The 23073-nt window shown below is 39.8% G+C and overlaps 2 protein-coding genes across 4 annotated transcripts in view; one reads left to right on the top strand and one right to left on the bottom strand.

The window, feature by feature from the left end:
- The window catches only part of tmtops2b (teleost multiple tissue opsin 2b), a 35517-nt gene that overhangs the window by 6008 nt on the left and 6436 nt on the right, over positions 1-23073 (top strand). The window contains exons 2-3 of the mRNA XM_079663931.1: positions 9498-9823; positions 17219-17452. Of these exons, the coding sequence (XP_079520057.1) occupies positions 9498-9823; positions 17219-17452 (560 nt within the window). The remainder of the gene's footprint in view (positions 1-9497; positions 9824-17218; positions 17453-23073) is intronic.
- The window catches only part of st6gal2a (ST6 beta-galactosamide alpha-2,6-sialyltranferase 2a), a 52627-nt gene continuing 47020 nt past the window's right edge, over positions 17467-23073 (bottom strand). For all 3 annotated transcript variants that reach the window (XM_079663928.1, XM_079663929.1, XM_079663930.1), the window contains one exon: positions 17467-21262. In XM_079663928.1, coding sequence (XP_079520054.1) covers positions 21015-21262 — 248 coding nt within the window. In that variant the 3' untranslated portion in view covers positions 17467-21014. The remainder of the gene's footprint in view (positions 21263-23073) is intronic.

Below are 23073 nucleotides of genomic sequence, written 5' to 3' on the forward strand. Positions count from 1 at the left end.
GGCTCAAAACCCGAGGGCACCGAGCCTTCGCAGCAGCTGGCCCTAGGCTCTGGAACACTCTGCCTCTCCATGTGACGTCGGCCCAGACCCTAGGGCTTTTTAAATCTACTCTTAAAACACACTTCTTCTCCTTGGCCTTTTTAGACTTTTCCCTGTGTTTTGAAAAAAAAAAAAAAAAAAAAAAATTGTTATATCTGTTGTAATTTATTGTCTTTTATTGTGATTGTAGTAATGTGTTTTTATGTGATTGTAGTATTTATTACATGTACAGCACTTTGGCCCGACCAAAAATCGCTTTTAAATGTGTTTTACAAATAAACTTTATAAATAAACTTTGATTTGATTTGAAGCACGATTTTTTTCTCACTTTGGTTTTTCAGTTTTTTCTCCATCCTTCAAATGTAGATATGATTAGTGATTACTACTGCAATGTCTCTTTTGCACCAAGACAAGCACTGTTTTCACCAGAGGAATATAATTAGGAGTTCAAGTAACCAAGGACCCTGATGAAGCTTTCTTTTACAAAACAAAAAGAACAAATCCAAGGCTGTCATCTCTTCCAGTAGTAACACAAAATGTTATGTCATTGACCTCGAACATTCAAAGTGCATTCAGATAGCATTGGCCTTTATACTCGAGGGTTATTTGTTCTGCCGCTCCTATGCTTAAAGGATAAGTCTGGCTTTAATCCTTATTTTTCATATTGTCAACAAATCTCTTGAAAAGACAATAAGCAAACATTCATTAGTCTGATATTTTATAATACTTCCTGACTCTGTTTGCAGCCCCTTACGGCCAGCTGAGGACTTTAGTCAATAAAAACAGATCACAAATACAAGGCTTTTATTTTATGAAAAGGTCATTTCCTGAAACTGCTGGGCAATGTAAAGACAACAAGACAAGGATTAATGGAATAAGCCTGACCACATCAGACGAACAATAGTTTATAGTGACATTTAAAAAAATCTGTATATATTTTGTGTGCTACTGCTCTTCCCTACTGTACACAGACTATGTGCACATTGTTCAAGAGGACATTTAATGCTCATTTTCTGATATCTATTTGTATTTAGTGTCTCTACTGTGACATATTTAATGCTTTAATTTTCCAAAAAGTATTTATTTGTCTCATACTGCCTGTGCTGCAGCACCTCTTTCACCCTCGGTCTGAAACCAGCTTGGTCAGCTGGCTTAGAGATGTCCCGCCATTTAACCATAGATGCATGGGTGTCACATAGGGATGTCACTAGTCCAATGGAGGCGCTTCGGGGGGGGGGGAAGCTATATTGTTATATAAACCTATAGAGAGGCGAAATCATGCCCATCTACTTCCGACCCATGGAAAAAGTATGTATTGAAGTCAATGGAGAGAGAAAAGTTATCTTTCGATCCCGTTTGAATTGTGCCATGAATTACACATATGATGTTTGTCAATCTTAAAAAATTATTTCCATGTCAAATTGTCTTAAAACTGTTGAAATATAAGACTTTGAAAAATACGCGACTAGAAAGACTACAAATCCCAGAATCCCGATCCCGCATGCTAGCTCTTACGGAACCGACTAACTCTCGTTGTGTGTATGTACAGCTCTCAACATGCCCAGACTTGTAGTGATTTTCTCCTCGTTTAATACTTTTCGCCTCATTCTGAAAGAAAGAGGTGAAATGTGCCAACGTGACGGCCGTCTTGGTGTGTGGTGCGAGACGGGAGATGTAGTTCATTGAGCGGTTTCACACAAAAAAAAAGTGTTACTTCCCAGTTTTACAACGCTTTTTTTTTTTTGACTTGCAAAATTATCTTTGACAATTGACAAACATCATATGTGTAATTCGTGGCACAATTCAAACGGGATCGAAAGATAATCTTTCTCTCTCCATTGACTTCAATACATACTTTTTCTGAAATAAGGTCCCATGGAGGAGGTCCCCCGGAAAGGGAGGGACTTTGCCTCTCTATATAACAATCCATAGGAAAAAATAGGGCCTCTTTAAGTTTATGAATTTAGACAGATTAACAAACGATCCAATTCCTTTACCTACATTTGGAATATGAGCAGCATGACCACATCAGCGTGATTTCACAAAGTGCTGCCCTCTGACTCAAAATGTATTTTTCACTCCGGCACTCAGGCTGATCACACAGGAGACGTCGGTTCAGTGATGAAAGAGATGGAAAGGTTAGCCTGAGATTACAGAGCGACTGAGAGTAGGCCTACAGCACCTCATCCATTACATCTGGGTTTGTCTGATGAAAGACCAAGGAAGATCACAGTTACCAAGTCGTAATTCTGATGTGGAAGAAATTATATTTAAAGGTTGAAAACTCTTAACTAGTATGATGCAAAACAGCCGATATTAGGTCATTAAACATCTCCTTCTCCTTGCCGTTTGATGTGTTAATATACTGTAGTTTTATACTGCAAGCTATAAACATTGCAACCACCACCATCCGCAAACAAAAGAAAATCCATCCCACAATCTAAGCTTTACAGTGCTGCGGTGCACTGAGCTATAAAATGTCAAATTACTTCCCTCTTTTGATAGAGAATGTAAACAAACAGTTGGTTGTTAAAGGCTTTTGGGGAAGTGCAGGAACGAAAAAAATATGCATTTCTTTGATTTTATGCACACATACACCGTTATTGTTGAATAAAATAAATTCCACCAGAGACACACAAGCTGTCTTGTTAGTGTTCTGCATGTATAGTGCATTATACGGTGACATTTATTCTGTGTAGAAGTCTCTGCAAAGGTGATTCTTACTCAGGCGTCACATTGCCTCTCCTACACCCTTTGATGTCACATACATATTCTGGCAGTAACAACGTGAAATGTAGGATTTCTGGCGGCTCACTTCAATAAGGTTTGAACAGCAGGTGGTCATCTGATGTGTGGAGTTTGCATGCTCCCTGAATGCATTTCCAAGGTATTTCTGTGATTTTCCAGTAGTCACATTGGAACACGTTGGAATAGGCACAAAGGTTTGAATGTATTCATTCAGTCTATCTTGTGCAGTAGTGGAAAAAGTACTCAGATGTTTTACTGAAGAAAAAGTAGCAATGCATAATGGAGTTGGAAGAAGTACTCAGTTTCTTTTTAAGAGATACTATGGTCTTAAGAAAACATGAAAAACAATTTTACTTAAGAATAGTTACAGAAATAAATCGGCCAAAATGTGCACAATGGCTCCTTTCACCCATACAGACAATACTATATTTTGATCTAATTTTATATGATCCTGTTTTTATCACTAACATACATTTTAGGGTATTTTAATGTTGTAGTCAACGTGAAGCCTATCCTAGATGCTTTTTTAAACACGTGGACTTGTATATTGGTAGCACAGTACTCAATCTACAGAATAGAACAATATTTGCTCGGAAATTAAGTGGAGTAGAAGTAGAATGGAGCATAAAATGGAAAATACTCAAGTAACAGATACTGTATGTCTTGAGTAAATGTACTTTGTTACTTTTCACCACTACTTAATTGTAAAAATACTCGTAAACTTGTAAAAAGTTAAATTACAAGAGTATTGGCATCAAAATATACCCAAGTACCAAAAGTAAAAGTACTTGTTATGGCCCATTTCATATGGGCCATAACAAATACTTTTCTATACTTCTGCTGGATTAAGCTATAATTATTATTAGTCTAAGTTTTAGGTATTAGTTTATTTAAATGTTGTGTTAGCTAATAAACTATAAAGAAACTAAAGCTTTAAAATAAATGTAGTTAATTAAGAAGTACAAAATTGGCTTCTAAAATGTAGTGGAGGGTAAAATAGCATTAAATGGAAATACAAGTATCTCAACATTGTACAACACTTGATTAGACATACTTCATGATATTCTACTACTGATCTTAAGTTTGTCCTTTAAAGTCTACAGACCTGCCAAGCAATAAACTGGAGGACTCCATGTTCTTCTCAAGACATACCGGAGGTCATGTCCTCCAACTCCCCATTCCTTGAATGCCAGATGGTGATACGAAGTAATTGAACTGTGAGCTACAGGTGCGTGAGACTCCTCTGGACGTCTAATATAAGAGAGGGAGAAGGGAAGGATTACTAGTCTCTGCTTGTTTTATGATCATGATGCCATGACACGGCAAGATGAAAAGAATGAGAAAAGTCAAGAGCTCCAGAGAGGAGAAGCAGATTGGTAACAGCTGTGTCTGGTTAATGTTGAAAAGATCAAGACCTTTCCGGGAGCATAAATCCTCTCTAAATTTGGATGTAGCTGCTTAAAATAATATTTGTATTATATTCTGAGTGGTATATAATGCACAACAAATCCCACAGTATCATGAGGCGACGGCTGCTCCGTGACAATGTGTGGAAAGCAGTGACATGAAGTCTGACCCACCGGATGTAGACTGTGAGAGGCAGGAGATTTGCTCTTAAACCATCCGTTCAAGTATTATAGAACCGGTGGTGTCATGAATGTATTTATTCACATACCTGCAGATGTATTACATAGTTTTACTGGAGGATTGCTCTAAAGGACACAACAGAGAACTCAGACCGCGTAGCACTTGAATATAGAGGTGAAGGAATGAGTGCTAAAACCTGGAAAAGATTTGACCACTTCTTGTTTAGTTGTCTCAATCTTTTTTAATGTGTTTGTGGTTAGAAGCCTGAAATAGAGTCTATGGTTAAAACAAGCTTACAAGATTTGTAGATTTTGTTCCACAACATAAAATACCTTAGTAAATACCCCGCTGGTGAATGTCAGAAGCTTCTGACTGTCGTAAAAACGGTGACTAAAGTGACTAAATCAGACCACATAATGTCATCATTTCGAACATTAGCCGTCTTTAGCTTAGCGGTGGTGATGCGCAGCCATGTGACAAAATAGGAGTTGGCCACAAAGATTATTTTCTGCAATATTCTCTCATGCAATACTTTTTGTCGAGGGAACTGTTTGAATGCTAACTTCTTGGTTGTCCTACACCACTCTAAAGCATGACAAAGACATGGCAACATCCAAGGACGTCATGGTTACTACTTTGTTGATTAGGAGATCACAGCAGGTTTAAGTAAGCCCCTAAATCTACCACTAAATACTGCTTACTGATGTTCATGTTCAAAGCGCATCATGCGGACGCGTAAGGTTTATTTCTGATATCATGCACAACAGAAAACACTGACCGGACACAGGATAAGCAGCCATGTGCAAAAAAAAAGTTAAAAGCAAGTGTATCTTCGGCTTGAGCCATTGCCGGGAACATCAGGTGGCATTATCCTCTTTTTTTTCTATCTGCATGTGACTGTTTTGCAAAAAAAAAGTGTTGCTGAATCTTCTGTTAAGAACCCAAGACAATTGAGAGTTTTTGAAAGATATACATGCTGAAAAGTTTTTTCTCCCTACCGGAATGATAAGAGGTGGAGTCAGACATTTCTCCAGCCCCGTGGAGAATACAATAGATCTGGCTTTGACTAAAAAGCCTAAGAAGTGGTAACCAGCCCCTGATAAAGACAGCAGAATAAATATGTTGAACAATTCATGTGTTTCATCTTTATTATAATCTGACAAAAACAAATGAGAGAGGTAGAGACTTTCAAGGACATTCACATATTCAAAACACAGCAACACCGAAGGAAGTGCTGAACCAAATGTAATTAGTTACTCAGTGGCTCATTATTAAGTGGAGTGGCAGTAAAGGCCTCAGTATGCATCAAATTAAGTTGGCGTGAGGAGAGTGGATGAGTTCATTATTGAGTCAGCCGGTGTGATAATCCTATCATCCAATGCCCTGCTCAGACCTCGCATTATCATGAGTCTTTGTGATCTGATGGACAGCTCTAGTTGTAAGTGCATGCAAGACATATACAGCAAGATTCTTTTAATCAGACCTCATTTAGTGGAGGTCTGTAAATGGCCCGGGTGTTTTAGCACTGTGTATGCTAATGTGGCCACAATTAAGGTAGGCCTACCCAGCTAGCAGGGAACGTTCTCACAACTTTGGCTAACATTACCTACAGGTTCTAATAATGTTTTAAAGAAACGTTTTAATCTGATGTTCAAATAACCTTTTTAGGGTGTTTATTATTTCAAATAATGTTCCTATAAGGTTTAAGGTTATCTAAGACATAACATTTTGCCTGCAACAATCTAAGGATGTGTTTTGGACGTTGTTGGGGTAACACGTTAAAGATGTTCTTTATAAAACATTCCCTCAATGTTACAAGATGAAGAACATTCTCCAAGAAACATTCTGATAATGTTTTCAGGATGTTGTTCTTTTTTTGTAAAATTTTCCTGTGATGGCAAATATTAACACGGTCATGGTCAACGTCAGATTTATTTCTAGAGCGCTTTAAAAAACAAACTTGTTGCATTTGTTTTAAAAAAAAAACAAAAAAAACAAAGAAGCACGTAATTCATGATAAGCTGTAAGATGATATTGCATGTGTGAGTTCCCAGCTAGAAATGTTTGGTTCTCAAAAAATTCTGAGAATGTTACCATTCATTGTTCTAGGAATGTTTACAGCGGGACGTTTTATTTTGGTTGCCAGAATGTTCTTCTGAAAGGTAGGATAACGTTCTCTTAAAACATTCTTAAAATGTTTGGTGATAACCTTCTTAAGATGTTTTTGATAACATTGTTAGAACATTATGCCCTACTGTTCTTAAAACGTTTTCAGCGCGACGTTTTCTTTTGGTTCCCAGAATGTTCTTCTGAAAGGTAGGATAACGTTCTCTAAAAACATTTTTAACATCTTTGGTGATAACTTTCTTAAGATGTATGAGCGCATTGAGAGAATGAGTAGGATGTATAAAAACGAATTTGCATGCCAATATTCACTCACATGCACTTATAATCACACTAAGGTATGTAGACCCACAGTATTCATAATATCATATGTGTAAAATATCAGAAAAATAATCACACTTTTTCCTGACTATAAAGGTTGTGTCTCGTATGTAGGTTCCAACTGTTAGATAAGCTATCTGGCTGTGTGTGGTTTGTGAGGGCTGCGTATACAGTGTCCGCTATTTATGCATATTGGATAAAAATCTTTATTGCACCCTTTAGATTTGAGACCGACAGACATATAGAGGAACGGACCGACTGTCACTGCCCGTCCCTGAAACCCCTGTTAGTGTTTGTATGTGTTTGTTTCTACTGTGTGTCTCTCTCTCTGCATGCTGGTCTGCTCGACACAGCTGGGAGCAATCTCCAATCAACCACATCTGCAACCTGCTTATCAGCCACACTGAAGCCTGCAGCCTGCACTCATTCCCAGCCGGATTGTTGACGTGAACGGTTTGTTGCGTTCCGCTCTGGCTTTTTGCCAGCATATTCTTTGACAACTTTGCCTGATTTTGCCTCACACTCATTTGTATGTCTCTCCCAGGAGGAATCCAAGGCCTTCCACACTCCCAAGACCAGCCAGGCCTCTCTACCCACCCTGGAACAACTGTTTCCCACTGCCGCCATAACCAACCTCCACTCCCAGCTCCCCTTTTCTAATAAACAAATGTTACTTTCAACAGCTGATTCCGAGTCTAATTCTGGGTCCCCTCCAGTACATGTGGCACCGACAGTGACTTGTACTAGCTGCTGGTCACATTTTAAATCGGAACGATAAAGCCCGTTATCCTACTCTAAAATAATAACATTCTGGCAACATAAAAAAATCTAACTTGCAGCTGAAAACATTTTAAGAATAGTAGGGCAAAATGTTCTAACAACATTATCAACAACATTTAAATAGGTTATTATTACCAAGCATTTTAAGAATGTTTTTAGAGAATGTTATCCTACCTTTCAGAAGAACATTCTGGGAACCAAAATAAAACGTCCCGCTGAAAACGTTTTAAGAACAGTAGGGCATAATGTTCTAACAATGTTATCAAAAACATCTTAAGAAGGTTATCACCAAACATTTTAAGATTTTTTTTAGAGAACGTTATCCTACCTTTCAGAAGAACATTCTGGGAACCAAAAGAAAACGCCCATCTGAAAACGTTTTAAGAGTAGTAGGGCATAATGTTTGAGCGATGTTGTCAAAAACATCTTAAGAAATGTATCACCAAACATTTTAAGAACGTTTTTATAGAACGTTATCCTACCTTTCAGAAGAACATTCCGAGAACCAAAAGAAAACGCCCATCTGAAAACGTTTTAAGAGTAGTAGGGCATAATGTTTGAGCGATGTTGTCAAAAACATCTTAAGAAAGTTATCACTAAACATTTTAAGAATGTTTTTAGAGAACGTTATCCTACCTTTCAGAAGAACATTCCGAGAACCAAAAGAAAACGTCCCGCTGAAATAATTCCTAGAACAGTGAATGGTAACATTCTCAGAATATTTTTAGAACCAAACATTTCTAGCTGGGTACTGTGGTTTCATCGTCTGCAGAGGCGGAAATACGCTCTAATTGAAAGCTTTGTCCCCAAAATGAGTGGCTCTGTTATGCATAGGGTTACCAGACATCCTGATGCATCTGGTCCTCCTAACCCTGTAGTCTGTTACATGGGTTTTTGTGCAGGTCAATGGTCTGCAGAGGCCAAGATCCCATAGTTCCCTCCAAAAGGGAGCTTCAGTTCAGACTTTTTATCCAACAACCATTGGATGGATAACAAAACAGTGTTATTTAGACATTCATGGTCGCCATAGGATGAACCCCAATGACGTTGGTGATCCGTGACTTAACCTGTGGTGCCACCAGCAGGTTGAAGGTTTTAATATCCACAGAAAGATTTCAACATCCACATCGTTTTGTACGGCTCTTCATGAATCCTAGTTTTATTTTGGAGATCTTTGGACTTTTCTTCTAGCGCCACAGTAAGGTTTTGATGTTGGTTTTTTAGTGAAATATCCCAACAACCATCACAGTATCAAATCAAATCAAAATGTATTATAGCCCCAAATCACAAGAAATGCCTCAAAGGGCTGTACAAAGCAAACAAAAGCAAAGACAAAAACAAAATAGAAACGTCATAGCATAAAAATTATAAAAACATTATACATCAACATAAGTATTGCCATGTGTTAAAAGCATGTGACTGGAGTGATGGTATTGATGAACCGAAACTAGGTGATGACAATTATTTTTACAAGGAAGACAGATGCGAAGAGATGGGTTTTGAGTTTGCTTTTAAAGGAGTTAGCGGAAATAGCTTCGCGGATCTGAAATGGAAGACGATTCCAAAGGAGAGAAAATGTTCTGCCACCTACGGATGATTTTTTTATTCTGGGGATGGAAAGGAGACTGGCATTATGTGATCGTGGGAGCCTGGTAGATATATGAGGGGTGATTAAAGATGACAGATACAGAGGTGCTAGTCCATGTAAGATTTTAAAGGTTAATAGTAACATCTTGAAGTCAGATCTTATGTGAATCGGGAGCCAATGCAATGAAATGAGAACAGGGGTGATCAAATGTTCTGGTTCTGGTTAATATTCTGGCAGCTGTGTTTTTAAAGTACTGTCCTGCTATCAGGGCTTCCCACTCTCACTTCACTGCTCCTCTGTTTGTTTCCAGGTATTGTGTCGCTCATCTCTCTGGTGATCCTATCCTACGACCGCTACAGCACTCTGACTGTTTACAACAAGCGTGGGCCAGACTACCGAAAGCCCCTGCTGGCCGTTGGGGGCGCCTGGCTGTACTCCTTGTTCTGGACGGTGCCCCCTCTGCTGGGATGGAGCAGCTACGGCATCGAGGGGGCGGGAACCAGCTGCTCCGTGTCCTGGACCGTCAAAACGGCCCAGTCGCATGCTTACATCATCTGCCTGTTCACTTTCTGCCTGGGCCTACCCATACTGGTGATGCTCTACTGCTACAGCAGGCTGTTATGGGCAGTCAAACAGGTAGGGAGACATCAAAGTCTGACTGTTTATGTTATTTTTCTGTCTGAAGGCAAAACCACACATATTGCTCGAACCGATCCTCCTCAATCAAAATATAACTTGCACAAACTCTAGGCTTCAAAGAGGATTGAGAATAGGTTTGAGTTTATGTATACACAAGAACAGCAGGTGGTTACAGTAGCCTCACTTCATTTCAAAATGTATTTAGAACTCCAACAGCTTCCAGAGAGTTTCAACATCAATAGAAAACCTTTCAAATGTGAGGTGCACAAAATGCGTTCTCAAATAGCAGCCTCATAAAAAAGGGATGCATTTTGGTGCCTAAGGGGGTGGAAGGGAAGTGGAGGAAGAAGAAGCAACCATACTCCTTTTAATCGAATATTAATACACTATCTTCAGTATATTTCATACAGTCTTCACCCTTTAAAAGACTTATAAGAATCTTTGTATCGGAGCACGGTTTGCACATTTCAGACATTTCAGACGTTTCTGGTATTTTCTAGCACCAAGAAATAGCCTATATATAAAAAAACGGTCCACTGCCGGGAACACTGCCAAAGGGAGCCTCCTCCCTCTTGGGTTGCCATGTGATTCTCTCGTGATAAATCCCAAAATAGAAGTAATACCCCCAGCGTTGATAGGATTTGTTCCTCAATTTTAGTTTGACTGCATAGCAATAACACAACTAATAGATTTATATCAGCGTGTGTTTTGCTGGAGGTTTTGCCCGTAAGTAAGTGAAACTGTGCCATAAATCTCTACTCTGCTTCTACACCACTTTCTATCTGGCTATCAAATACATTAAATGAAAGTATTAGCATGCATTGATTTAAAAAAAGCTGCCCTGACCACAACAACACAGATTGTATTTTCATTTATCGCGGTCAGGCACATTTCGAGTATCTCTTGCAGTGACCGGTGCATTGGGTTTTGGGGAGAGACTTTACCTGCTAGGTTAAGTAAATCATTTGGTCTCCCGGGGATAGAGACTGTTTATTCCTGAGAGCTGAAGGGGTCTGTAGCGCAGTGGATTATCCCAGAATTATGCTGTTATGCTTTGCAGGTACAAAGCTTAATACCACTCACACATCTTCTCACTAACAAAGACAATAACAACCTCTGACTCCTAAGAGGGAGGAGTCGCTGCTATCGAGCTGCACAGGTCTAATGTTCTTCTACTGGTCCGTCCGTCTTATCCTCACTGCTAGGTGGCTCTTTTTAAAAAATAAATCACACTCTTTGCTCGACCTTGTTCTATCAATAAGCAGAATTTTCAAATTGCCCTTCACCTGTGATTAACACTATGTGGGTCACATTGTTGAATTGGTTTCAGCTCAGTTTCATTATCTTTTCTTCAGGCGCTATTCGAACCACTTATGCTGTCCTAAAAATGGTTCGCCATGGTCATTTAGCATACTTACCTTCCTTATTAGGAATAACATCATTAAGCTAAAGATTTCACGTCATGCTGACTCACAGTGTAATTGATGTTGTGCAATTAGCAGCGCCGTTTAAAACCTCCAGTAGTCTACGCGTGAACAAATGACTAAACCTAAATGACAGCCATATTTTAGGACAAGAATCAGCAAAGGGACACTGGATGTTCTCTCAACAGAAAGGTCACAAACTGACAGTGTGTTTTGGTGCTTGTGAAACAACCTGTTGACTTAGAAACTTGGATTCTTTTTCTAAAGACTTTAAGAAGCAGCTCTGTCTCTGCAGCATTCAAATGAAACAAACCCACAAAGCATCAATACAGAAAGCAGATTCTTTATAGAATATTGCAAATATGAAATTACATAACCAGGTCTACATTCATGCGCAAACACCCTATATCTTGACTCAATCCTCACATAGCAGACATACATTCCTGTAGATATATAGGGTGTATTAAAAAGGGATTGTGCTGTGAGATCCAGACTAGCCTTGGCTGCTAAAGCTGGCCTGTATTGTGTCTTTATTGTTGTGTTTTTATAAAGAAGGCCTACCTGTTCTAGTAAAGAGATTTAGATCTTTGTGAGAGGAGAAATGCACATATGTTTCCCTTCTGTCTTCAGCTTTGTTCCTCCTTGTAAATACAAAGAGGTCAATTCCTTTCAGCAATATCAATATACTGTGTTGGTTGGCAAAAACCTCAGCCCTGTTTTCTAAGCACCGCCTCGTCAGTCTTGTAAGTACAACGTTTCCCTTTTGGTCGAATGTGGATGCTTCAACTCTCACCATATTTAGTTGAAATCAGTAATGGATTTTTTCAACAAGCATTTGAAACCTCATCAAACTTAGTAAAAAACAGCCATGTCAAGGGTTTGTCATGAAATGGTTGTACAGTTTGATTTGGAAACATCAGAGCTGCAACAATTCGGCGGGGAAAACAAATCCCCCGTATGCAAAAAAACATGCACGGACAATATATCTGAGCAACAGCATGAGAAGCTCAGCACATGGAGTAAAGCAAAGGTCATTCTGGTTGAGGGAAATGCAGCACCAGACCGTATCGGTGGTGTGAAAGTCATAAGTGGATATAAGGGAAGCTGAGTGTATGAAAATGATTGGGTGTCATTCGCCAGCTCGTATCCAGGTAGCTGGTCAAAGAGTCGCTGATTGTGAAGCATGAATGAAAGCTAACAGCAATCTGCTTATCCGGGCTCAGCATTTCAAAACTGAACTGATCATGGAGGTATTTTTAACTTCAGGTTTTGGGAGTAACGGATAACATGTAACAAAACAGGAAAAAGGTAACTGTTGTAGAGTTACTGTCAAGGTAGGGTATGTGCAATTTGACGGACACTATACATAGGTGCAATAGGGAAAGTGCAATATTTGATTTATGTATGTGCAATAGGGAAAGTTCTGTACCTGTATTTCTTGTTTGTTTCCTTGCCATGTGATCTCTGTTCTGTATCTATGACTGATTGTCCTAAATGTTTTATGTGTATTTTTTCTCGATGCCCAAGGCAAATTTCTCCTATGGGAGACAATAAAGCTCTATCTCAAATCTAAGGTAAGGTTGGACCCAAACGCAGTAAGAGAGGGAGGCAGGAATACATAACCAAAATCAAGCTTTTAATTAAGAAAAAGCTGATGAGGAAAAAACAAGGGGAATCAGGCAAAACAGCTGAACACAAAAATAATAATTGAATACAGACCGGGTGTGGGAATCAGGGGAATAAGCATGAGCCGGAACCATAGGAATCAGGCAGGTACGAAAAACACCACACATCAGGAACAAAGCAGACAAACTGACTGTAAACACAAGCGGGGGAAGGCTTATATGCAAGACTAATCACAAAGAAAAGACACAGCTGGGGAGGGGAGGCAAAACACAGACGAACCAGGTGAACCAATCAGGTCATCAAATACAGACAGGAAGTAAAAACAGACATGATACAGGGGGTGAACCGTTTTCAAATTAAAAAAGACAGAAATCACAAAGACTAAGTTCATGGGTGTTACTTAGAAAGGGATATAATGAGATTTGAGGTCAATTCTAAAATTGGGGATTACAACTAATAATGAGCATATTGCGTTTGATTCAGATTGTATTCCTTCTTTGAATGTAATCTAAATAACTATAACTGAATTGGCTTTATGGTTTTCACTTTCTTTGGTTCATTTCCTTTTGAATTCAGTAGGTGAACCTATATGTTCATAAAATAGTGTGAGAGACCTTGACTGTATGGAGCATTCTCTGTCAGCTCAGTTTTTATTTCTGCTTTTTTAAACTGAAGTCTGTGCTCGCTCACGTGTTGGCTGCTGCCTGAACATGCTTAATGAATGAATATGTTATTACTCGGCATTGATTCAGGCATACTCGGTATTGAATAACTTAATGAAAGGCAGGTTTTCTTATTGATAACATCTCTGACACATTTTTGACACAACATATCTTGGTTTCTTCTTTTCTATGGTAACATGCTTTGTTATCTTATATAATTCACTTAGGAACAAAGATGGAGTGGTAGATTGAGAGCTTTGCCTTCTGGGTCTGCTCTCTCTTCATCTTCATCGCGAGCCGGAAGTCAAAGCTCTCAATCTACCCGTCTATCCTCTTCCATACTCTCACCGATGGTCCTGAAGGAAGGGTCATGACTGAAAGAATGAGATTAGAAGCAGCCAAAATGGGTTGGAAAATGTATGGATATAATATACTGAAGTAAAAAACATTTAATGCATATTTTATTTCTATTGTATTGGCATTTGATATTGAGGGAATCCAAGAGTAACAGGACATAATCAGGTTACATTACTCCTTATATTTTGATACTCACATTACTGATTACTTTTCTTACAGGTAACTAGACATTGTAACAGAGTAAAGTTACTCTTCCAACCCCGGTTATGTTAGGATACCGCACAGCCACTTAGGGTTTAAAACAAATCTATTTTAAAGTGTGTTATGTCATCCCAAAGTGAAGTCTATGAGCTGAGTGACAGCAGGCGGAGGCCAGCGGGAGATGAGCATTGGACCACACAACGCATAAGTAAACCCAGAAGCTAGAATTAATCACTTGGAGAGCAATTGTTATTAAAGTGCATGGACATCCATCAGGAAACCTTGACGGCAAAAAGCCTCTTGGGGCAGGAGATATTATTTTTTGGGGTTTAAATGTAGCCAGCGAATATCCAAACCATCTTCCTTTACTGTGTGCTGCTCATTGGTGACAGTGAGTCGGCATGCTTCTGCCAAATCAACAACACAGATACAACATTCAGTATACTTTGTTTTGTCCATTCTCTCATCATAATGACATGTTAATTTAACAAATATTTGATTGACGTAAGGTGTGTTAAATCATTGCCGGGGATAAGGGAGGACCTTCTTTACTTATTATGATTGACCTGGCAATTGTTGAATTTAATTTGTTGACTACACTCTCTGTTGGCTGAGATATCCAACATGTTATCTTTTGCCATTACGCGGCTTTGTTGAATACTCGATTTGAATTGGTCAATTTGGACATTACAAAGATTGTTAATAACTACTGCCGGTGCTGAGGAGAAGAGACCATTTCAATTCAACGTCAGCTGTGAAACAAACATTATTTTTTTCCGTCAGAAAACACCAAGAAATGTGTGATGTGAAGCTTATTATCTGTTTTCTATTGTGTGTGTAATGATTCTCAATGGGTTTCTGGCAAGGTTATAGTTTTTTGGCAGTTTTTTTTATTGAATTAGGCAGGCTTTAAGTTATGATTCGGATGGAAAATATGCATCTGATCCGTCAACATAGTTAACAGCCCAAGTAGAGATATCAGACGCAACAAATAGAGCTGGGATTGAGAGATTAAACTATGTCCGGATATTTTACAATGAGCCAGTTAACAAGCTAATTGTCTGTCAGACGATAAGCAATGGGTTGTTTGATTACATTTTGGCTAATGCGTTCCTCCTCTTTTGCTCTCCACACAAACTGCTTATACAGCTAACGCCTGCTTAAACGTGATTGGTCGTTATTCCTTGGACTACATTGCCTACTCATTTTCCGCATGAATGCAGAAACTGCTTATAAAGATTAAAAGGGCTAACTTTCGAGTCAACAACCAGTTCATAAGATACGTCCATGGAACTGATACAGTGCTCCATTTATTTGCAAATGCATGCAGCAAAAGGCTCCTTGCACTTCCCCGTGATGATGAATGACAGCACAATTATTGCACTCAACCCAATCGTGCATGTTACAAGGCCGGGGGGAAAGAGAATTATATGTTCAACTTCCTCTTTTAAGCACAAGTGAACTGGACTTCCCGTGCATGAGTAATTACCTCATGTTATTAAAGTAATCACATACATTAGCAGAGCTGAGCTTGAGCTCCAGATGTCCTGCTAAATCCCCTGGTGGTCGTTAAAACTGGGGATCATTTGCATCAAGTGTGTGAGAGTCTCAACAAATGAGGTTGTAAAAAGGTACTGGGCTCAGCTGACTGAGGGTCTCATGAAGTGACGCTGCTTTCCAACTCTTTCATCCAAACAGCAGAAGGGTGAAGAAAGGGAGAATAAAGAGAGCCTTCTGTGTGTGAGGAGATCCACAGAATGGTGTCAATATAACTTTAATTGGATTATGATTAAGATGCAGTTAGATTAATCCTCTTGAAAAATACATTTCAAGAGACAAATGTAGATCAGTTAAATGTGTACACTGATATAAAGGGCGATATATTGCACACCCTGGGTGTCTAAATTGGCTTTAGTCAGTTGATTAATCGCACAATTTTAAAGGAATTTGCACCGTTGAAGTACAATATCAACGTAGGCGAGTCCTGCTTTATTACATAATGCTCGACTTCTCTTCCATAGTGCCCCTGTGTCAACATCCTATTTCAAAACATTTATTGTTTTGAAGCGTGTTTCTACATTAACATCAATCAAGACAAAAATACGCAATAATAAGCATATACAGTACTGCAACTAATGGGAATTTAAACATAAAATGCAAATTTTATAAAAAAATTGAAGGTTCATATTTGTATTTTGTTTCTCTACTGTGACATGTTCACATGTTTTATTTTTCTCATACTGCCTATGCTGCAGCACCTCTTGTCACCCTCTGTCTGAAACCAGAGCCCAGAAAACCTAGAAAAAACATGGACCCCTTCAAAAGTAACACACTCCAACAGTTTTAGTGACAGGCGGATTTCCTAAAGCATTCTACCTGTGAAAAGGGATCCACACTCTGGCTCCATATCTATTTCAATCACGATTGGTGATCTTCAAAAAAAGAACATAAACACAAAACACAAGCGCTCAGATCAAGTGTGTACTTTTTTTTTTTATCGAGCAGAAACAAAAGCGTTTTCAGCAGGAAGCAATCAGTGCAGCGTCTGCTAAAAATGTATTTTGTTGTCACGACGTGCACTCGAGCCACGTTTCACAAGACCTTGCATTGATCTTGAAGAAGGCTTAAGGGTAGGAGTGTAATTTGAATAAAAGAGAAACTTGCGTGGAGTGTGCAAAGCCTTTTTTTTCTATAATACAAATAACATCAAAGTGAGTGTCTTTTTTCATCACTTTCTTACAGTTGCATTCTAGATCAGTGCAACGCAAGGACCAGTTAATATGTTCATTATTAATGCCTTTCCTGAAGCTCAGATGATGAAATTAATTAATACTTTTTCACATCTTTCTTTCTCTGGAGAATGCATAACAGCTTGTGCATTAAGGGAATCTTGGATGTCCGCACACTAATTGAAAGTTTATGAAAGAAAAGTTGTGTAGGTCTAAGCCTCCCACTGCAGTGAAACGAAAGAAAATTACTAGCTGCCAAGAAAGTGATACTTAAATTGCAGCTGTCACTCTCTGACAGAAAGTACTTTTAAGTCAAAGGAGCACTTCAGGAATAAAGGAAAGAGCCATTTGAAAGACTAAAGCTTCACTTTGTGTCCTGATTCTTTCTCACAGGTGGGTAAGATTAGAAAGACGGCAGCGCGGAGGAGAGAGTACCACATCCTGTTTATGGTTCTGACCACAGCGGCCTGCTACATGCTGTGCTGGATGCCGTACGGCGTGGTGGCCATGATGGCAACATTCGGCCCCCCAAACATCATCAGTCCTGTGGCCAGCGTGGTGCCCTCGCTGCTGGCCAAGAGCAGCACCGTCATCAACCCCCTCATCTACATTCTCATGAACAAACAGGTGAGGCAGCGCCGTTCAACATGTACAACAGCTTTATTTACACAGTAAAAAAAGACAAATTACAACAGCCGAAATCATACAAATGGTCTATTTCAATACCAATTCAAGTGTAGGAAGAGAATTCACTCACAAATCAAAGTCAAGAAGAACACCCCAAGGCTGTATGAGAGTGAGGCATTCACACTTCTTTATTGAGTGAGGAGAACTGCAGCAGCCTGCAGAAGTTAGATGTACAAATCAATGTGGAGCAATCTTTAGAGGCAGTGTGGTGCACAAATTCCCACAATTCAGAGTAAAAACATCTAATGAAAAATAGGCCTCAAGAGAGAAGAGTGGATAGAAAGAGGCTGAGAGGGCAACGTAATAAACAGCGACTGCAAATAGGTTCTCTCATCCCTCATGTTACAGCACACTGTTCGGTATTTAATTCTGGCAATCAAATTGTTAATTAAATTCCACCTCAATCATCAGAGAGGAGCATTAGCACCTGCTATTACTCTCATTGCACCCAGCGAAGACATCATTAAAGATGGGATTTGGCACAATATTCAGAAGGGAAGATGAAGTTGCCAAAACACATTGCACTGAATCGAAAGCTCCCCGGGAATTACTAATAGCTGCACCGCAGCTTAATGGGATTTCCCTGTCCACAAGCATGCACTAATTTCCGCAAAACACCACTTAAAAAAGAATCTTATAGCATAATCCCCTCTCACAGCATTAATGACAATGGTGCCTACTCGCAGCACGGTACAGCACGGACAGTTTGAGACTCTTAGCCCTGATCCTGATTTGCATGCTCTGTGCATTGAAAAGTAATCCAAGTTACTGGAAATATACATTTACAGTATGTTCAGGGTGTTTGCACCTTCAGTGTGTTACAATCACAAGCAATTAAACATTTGATCATTTATCTGGACAAAGGAACATAAGACCCACAGCTCAGCTGGAAACCTGCATGATTCAAAATGAATGATAAATCTCCTTAAGCTTCACAATGATCTGCTAAGACGGTTTTTTTAAATCTCCGTTATATAGTCCTCTAATAGTTTCATACTTTACCAGGTTCCTTGTTTCAATACTCTTCATATGACATGCCAGACAAACCACCTGAAACTGGGGCTGGGTATCAAACCTTCTCCACCGTTTGCATTTCAAAATGTTCCACAACAACCGAGTATTAAAACTGTCGAGTAGGGCTGGGCGATATAATCAAATACTTATCGTGAGACCGACTGTTTTTACACAATTTGCACTGCTTTCTGGCAATATTAGATTTACAGAATTTTGCATCAATGTGATGAAATATCTTTGTTATGTATGTAATTCACTGAATTAGTCATTCCCATCTGGTTATGTTGTCTACCCCATCTGCTGCTGGCTGTGGTAAACCTAGCTAAATGTAATGCTGTATAATGACACCTCTTTTATTCATGAAGGTAATAATCCAATATTAGAGGATTTGATCCAATTGCATGGTCATTTTGGAGGCTGTAGTTTTATGTTAAGTTGGTGATTTTTAATTGTAGTCTCAGTTTTTCATAATTAGTCCATTTATTTTATTGAATTTCTATTTGTTTTAGCATTGTTTACCATATGATTTAGCAACCGGGTGTAGTTTCCAATCAGAATTTCCAGAACATTTACTTTATAATGATATGCAGTATATCAAATTTGCAATACAAAATACCATAATAGAGGTTTACTTCAATGGATATTGCCCACCCTGACTGTCAAGTATCAAAATTGATGCCAAATACGGTGCCAAATATTGGTGCTTCCCCAGTTATAAAAATGTTTTTGTAGAAAAAAAATGAGAAATGCATTGTTTTGGTATCAGCAAAGTATTTGTTTTTGGTAAAACGGATACAGTTCAGGTGATACCCAGCCCTACTCTACATCAATGTTAAGCCCCAGTATCATCTACACACTATTATTACTACCTCTACTGTTATTCTAAAGCCATCTAATTCAACATACATCAGGATATTCAAAAGCAACATTTCCGACACACGTTTTCACATCTTATATCAATCCACAACCAATGGCACAAGAACATTTTGTAGAATAACAACACAAATCTCAGTTATAGGCAAGATTTTTCTGACTGTCTGCAGCAGAATCACAACCAATCATCCTTTCCACACTAAACTACAACCTCTAGATCGCAGATGTGGCACTGATTGACTGTAAACGTAAAAAAATCATCCTAGCGTGAGACAACGCAAACCTGCTCCCGTAACCCGTTCAAATTCCTCCTTTATAATGGTCTCCGCTGTGAGCTGCCTACGGTACAACCCAGTATTAAAAGGATTCAGGATATATGAGACATTAATAGTCGTAGGAAATGAGCTTCTGGCTGTTACATGACAAAGAAATAACCCTGCACATACGCAGACTACATGTACAGCAGTGGTGAGCTCCAGGGAGGGTTTCACGCAAAGGGGAAATTACATTCAATAACGAGTGAACCATCTGACCGTCGAAGAAACAGGGGCGGGAGATCGCTGAAGCGTGGTGGAGAAAAACAGCTGACTTCAGCGATATCTACTGCGTCACACCTCTCACTGCAATTAAACTCAACGTTCCTGCAGTCCCGGTGTGAAGCTAGACTGTGTGTACCTGAACAGACACAAGGCAGCCCGAGGAGAGTGTTCAGGCGACCGCGAGGCACAGGGTTTCCGCTGTTCGGCTCTTTTTGGCCACAATTACTTTAATAAAAAACATGTTACTATAACTGAACCCACAAAGGACAACCAGGACGTTCCTCCCTGTGGGGTTTTAAAGTGAGAGACAGGCTTCTTGACACTGAATGATTATCCACTCTGAAGTGTGAACAAGGAGCGGCAGGTTGGCATGCACAGGAGAGTAATTAAGCAGTGAGTGTGAAAGAAGCCCCTTCCTGACAGCACTGATGAACTTATTTCACAACGAGATGTCAGGGGAAAGTCAAACAGGCGATGAAATGTACGGCGGTGACACCATGTCTCAATGTTTGCAGACAGGTCTTTAACACATATCTCCTGCGTGTGTTTGTGTCTGTTGGATTTATGACATTCAGCGTGGATGACTTCTTTATTTATTCACAACCCTTTGGACCATTAAAAAAGAAAGGAACAAAAATCACAGATATCCACTGTTTTGAACAGTGGCATTTCCTTTAAGTGGAGATCCACGCATACTATTGAAAAAAAGAGTTTACACCATTGAAACACACCCAGTTATTCTAAAAATCTAAAAACTGATCTGTTGCTACCCTAGTCAGCTCCACCGCTAACGTGGCTCAGCTAAAGCAGAGAGAACGTCTTTTCCAGATCCTTCTTGGAGACTCTTTCAGGCAGTCTCTGGTCTAGTAAACCAATTTATTGAAGACAAGTTCCTTCAGAAGCCTCCATGTTGATCCCTCCCTGGAGCGCTATGGCTTATGTTCTTCCAGGGTCTAATTTGAAACTTGTAAGCGCCAGCCTCCGCGTCTCCAGTGGCTTTATTGCACCTCTCCCTTAGTCAGCCAGAAAAGGCCGGAGTGTGTGTTTGTTTGGCTCAGAGGGTCAGGTTTCATTTCTCAGATGTCACAGTTGACGGTGCTGAAGCCCGGCAGAGAGACCCGCCCCTTCCTCCTGAGGTCCCGCTCGGGCCCCGTGTTGATGCGCTGGATCAGGCTCTTCTCGTACAGCAGGGGGTGGTAGGCTCCCAGCGTACAGGCGGCGTCATAGTAACGCTCGTGGTAGTGGCACAGGTCCGTCTGCCTTGTGGAGGGAATGTACTCGTACACGTGCACCTGCTCGCACAGCGCCATCATCATCAGGATGCCTGCAATGGAAACAGAGAGAGAGAGAGAGAGAGAGAGAGAGAGAGAGAGAGAGAGAGAGAGAGAGAGAGAAAGCGAGAGAGGGTCAGGTATTCATGTTGGAAATAATTCCTGTCTTTCTTTAAAACGATTTGATACTCACTTACACAAGATTAGGATTGGAAAAAAAAACGTTAACAAATAAATCAATACGTTGTTAGACGTTGAAAGCCAAATTATAGGCTGCCATTTTATTCTTTCTTCTCTAAATTGCATCTATTATCATAAGAGGTTCAGCAGAGAGCAGTACGCTTCTTCCAGGGTTTATTTGTTTACATGCACACAGTGTTACATTCACACCTGAAAGCCTCCCAGTGCAATCCGTATGATCTGCAGAGCAGCTAAAAGTTCGACATTCAGGGGAAATAAATTGTGTTTACTTTCTTGCTGAGAGTGAGATCATAGGATTTCCTTCTGCAATATGATGTTAAAGGCAACAGCTGGTAAACTTAGCATAAAGACTGAAAGCAGATGGGAACCGTTAGCCTGGCTGTCAAAAGGTACACACATCCACCTGCCAGCACCTCACAAGCTCACACATTTTGTTTTTATCCTGAAAAAAAGCTGTGTAAAAACAACAGGCGTCAACGTTCAACGTAAGATCGTACATTTTCTCTTGACACCACTCGGGTTTATATTGACATGGAGTCCTGCTGTCTTTTTTTCGTCATCACTTCGCCATGAACTCAAACACCTCCTGCCTTCAGTTTCAACTTCTGTCCTAACTGGCCTTTCCAATGCACCCATATGTCCAGTTTACAGTTCATGTAGCTGCCCTTCCAGTACAGATATAGCCTAGCATGAAAGTGCATCAACACTAAAAGGCAAATGTGATTAAAAGGAGTGTAAAAAAAATGTATTAGCCTTCCTCAACATCTGCTAGGTGTTTCCCTTTGAGACAAGCCTTCTTCATAAAGTCTCCGCTGCACACGGTCGTGTCAGAATCTGTTTCACCGGGCAGTTCAAATGTGCAAATGTGATTATACTTTAAGTGCAAATGTGGAGTTGGGCTGCGCATGCATGCTCAGCAAAACCTTCCTTAAGATAAAGATAAAAATAGAACTGAATGCATAATGAATGAAGCGTTCGCCTGCCTCAGCATGGTAGTTCCATACAATGTGGCACGCTGCCAACACACAGAGCTCACATATTCTTTTTTGCTATCCTTTGTTGTTTTAGAACACTGCTGCTGATCTCTGTTTATTACTTCCCTCTCTGATGATTGGTATTCTGCTCGCAACTCTCCTCCTTCTCCATTGTTGCTCTCCAGCATGATCACAATCACTACGAGCGGGAGCCTCCCTACAGAATCTATAAGCATCTTGTGGACAAATAGCCGTTTCTCTACAGCCTGTTTGAAAGCAAGATGGCCCTGTGTTGTTTTCCCTCCTATTTTCTCACAATAAATCAACATGCTAATCGATGTCAATAAATTCACAGAAGAGGCAGTTTTTCCAGTAAATCTAATAAGCCTTTGAAACGCAGCCCTACAAACAGTTTTCAGTGAAATTACACGAGTACATTTAGCTCATTAATGAACCATTTCAAATGTCTTTTCACTTTACCTTGATTTACACAATTGCACCTGCAGCTAAGCCATCAGAATCAGGACAAAAGTGGCAAAGTAACGGCCATGGCATTTCAAAATGCACCCGCGATAACTCACTCCCTAGCAGTACTCAGAAAACACAGAACTGACAGACCTTTCAAACTGTGAAGAACGAAGGTCAAAGTAACAAGAACACCAAGTCTGCGCTATCCTCTCCTCTCAAGT

This window comes from Notothenia rossii (assembly GCF_949606895.1).
Source record: "Notothenia rossii genome assembly, chromosome: 2".
NCBI lineage: Eukaryota > Metazoa > Chordata > Actinopteri > Perciformes > Nototheniidae > Notothenia > Notothenia rossii.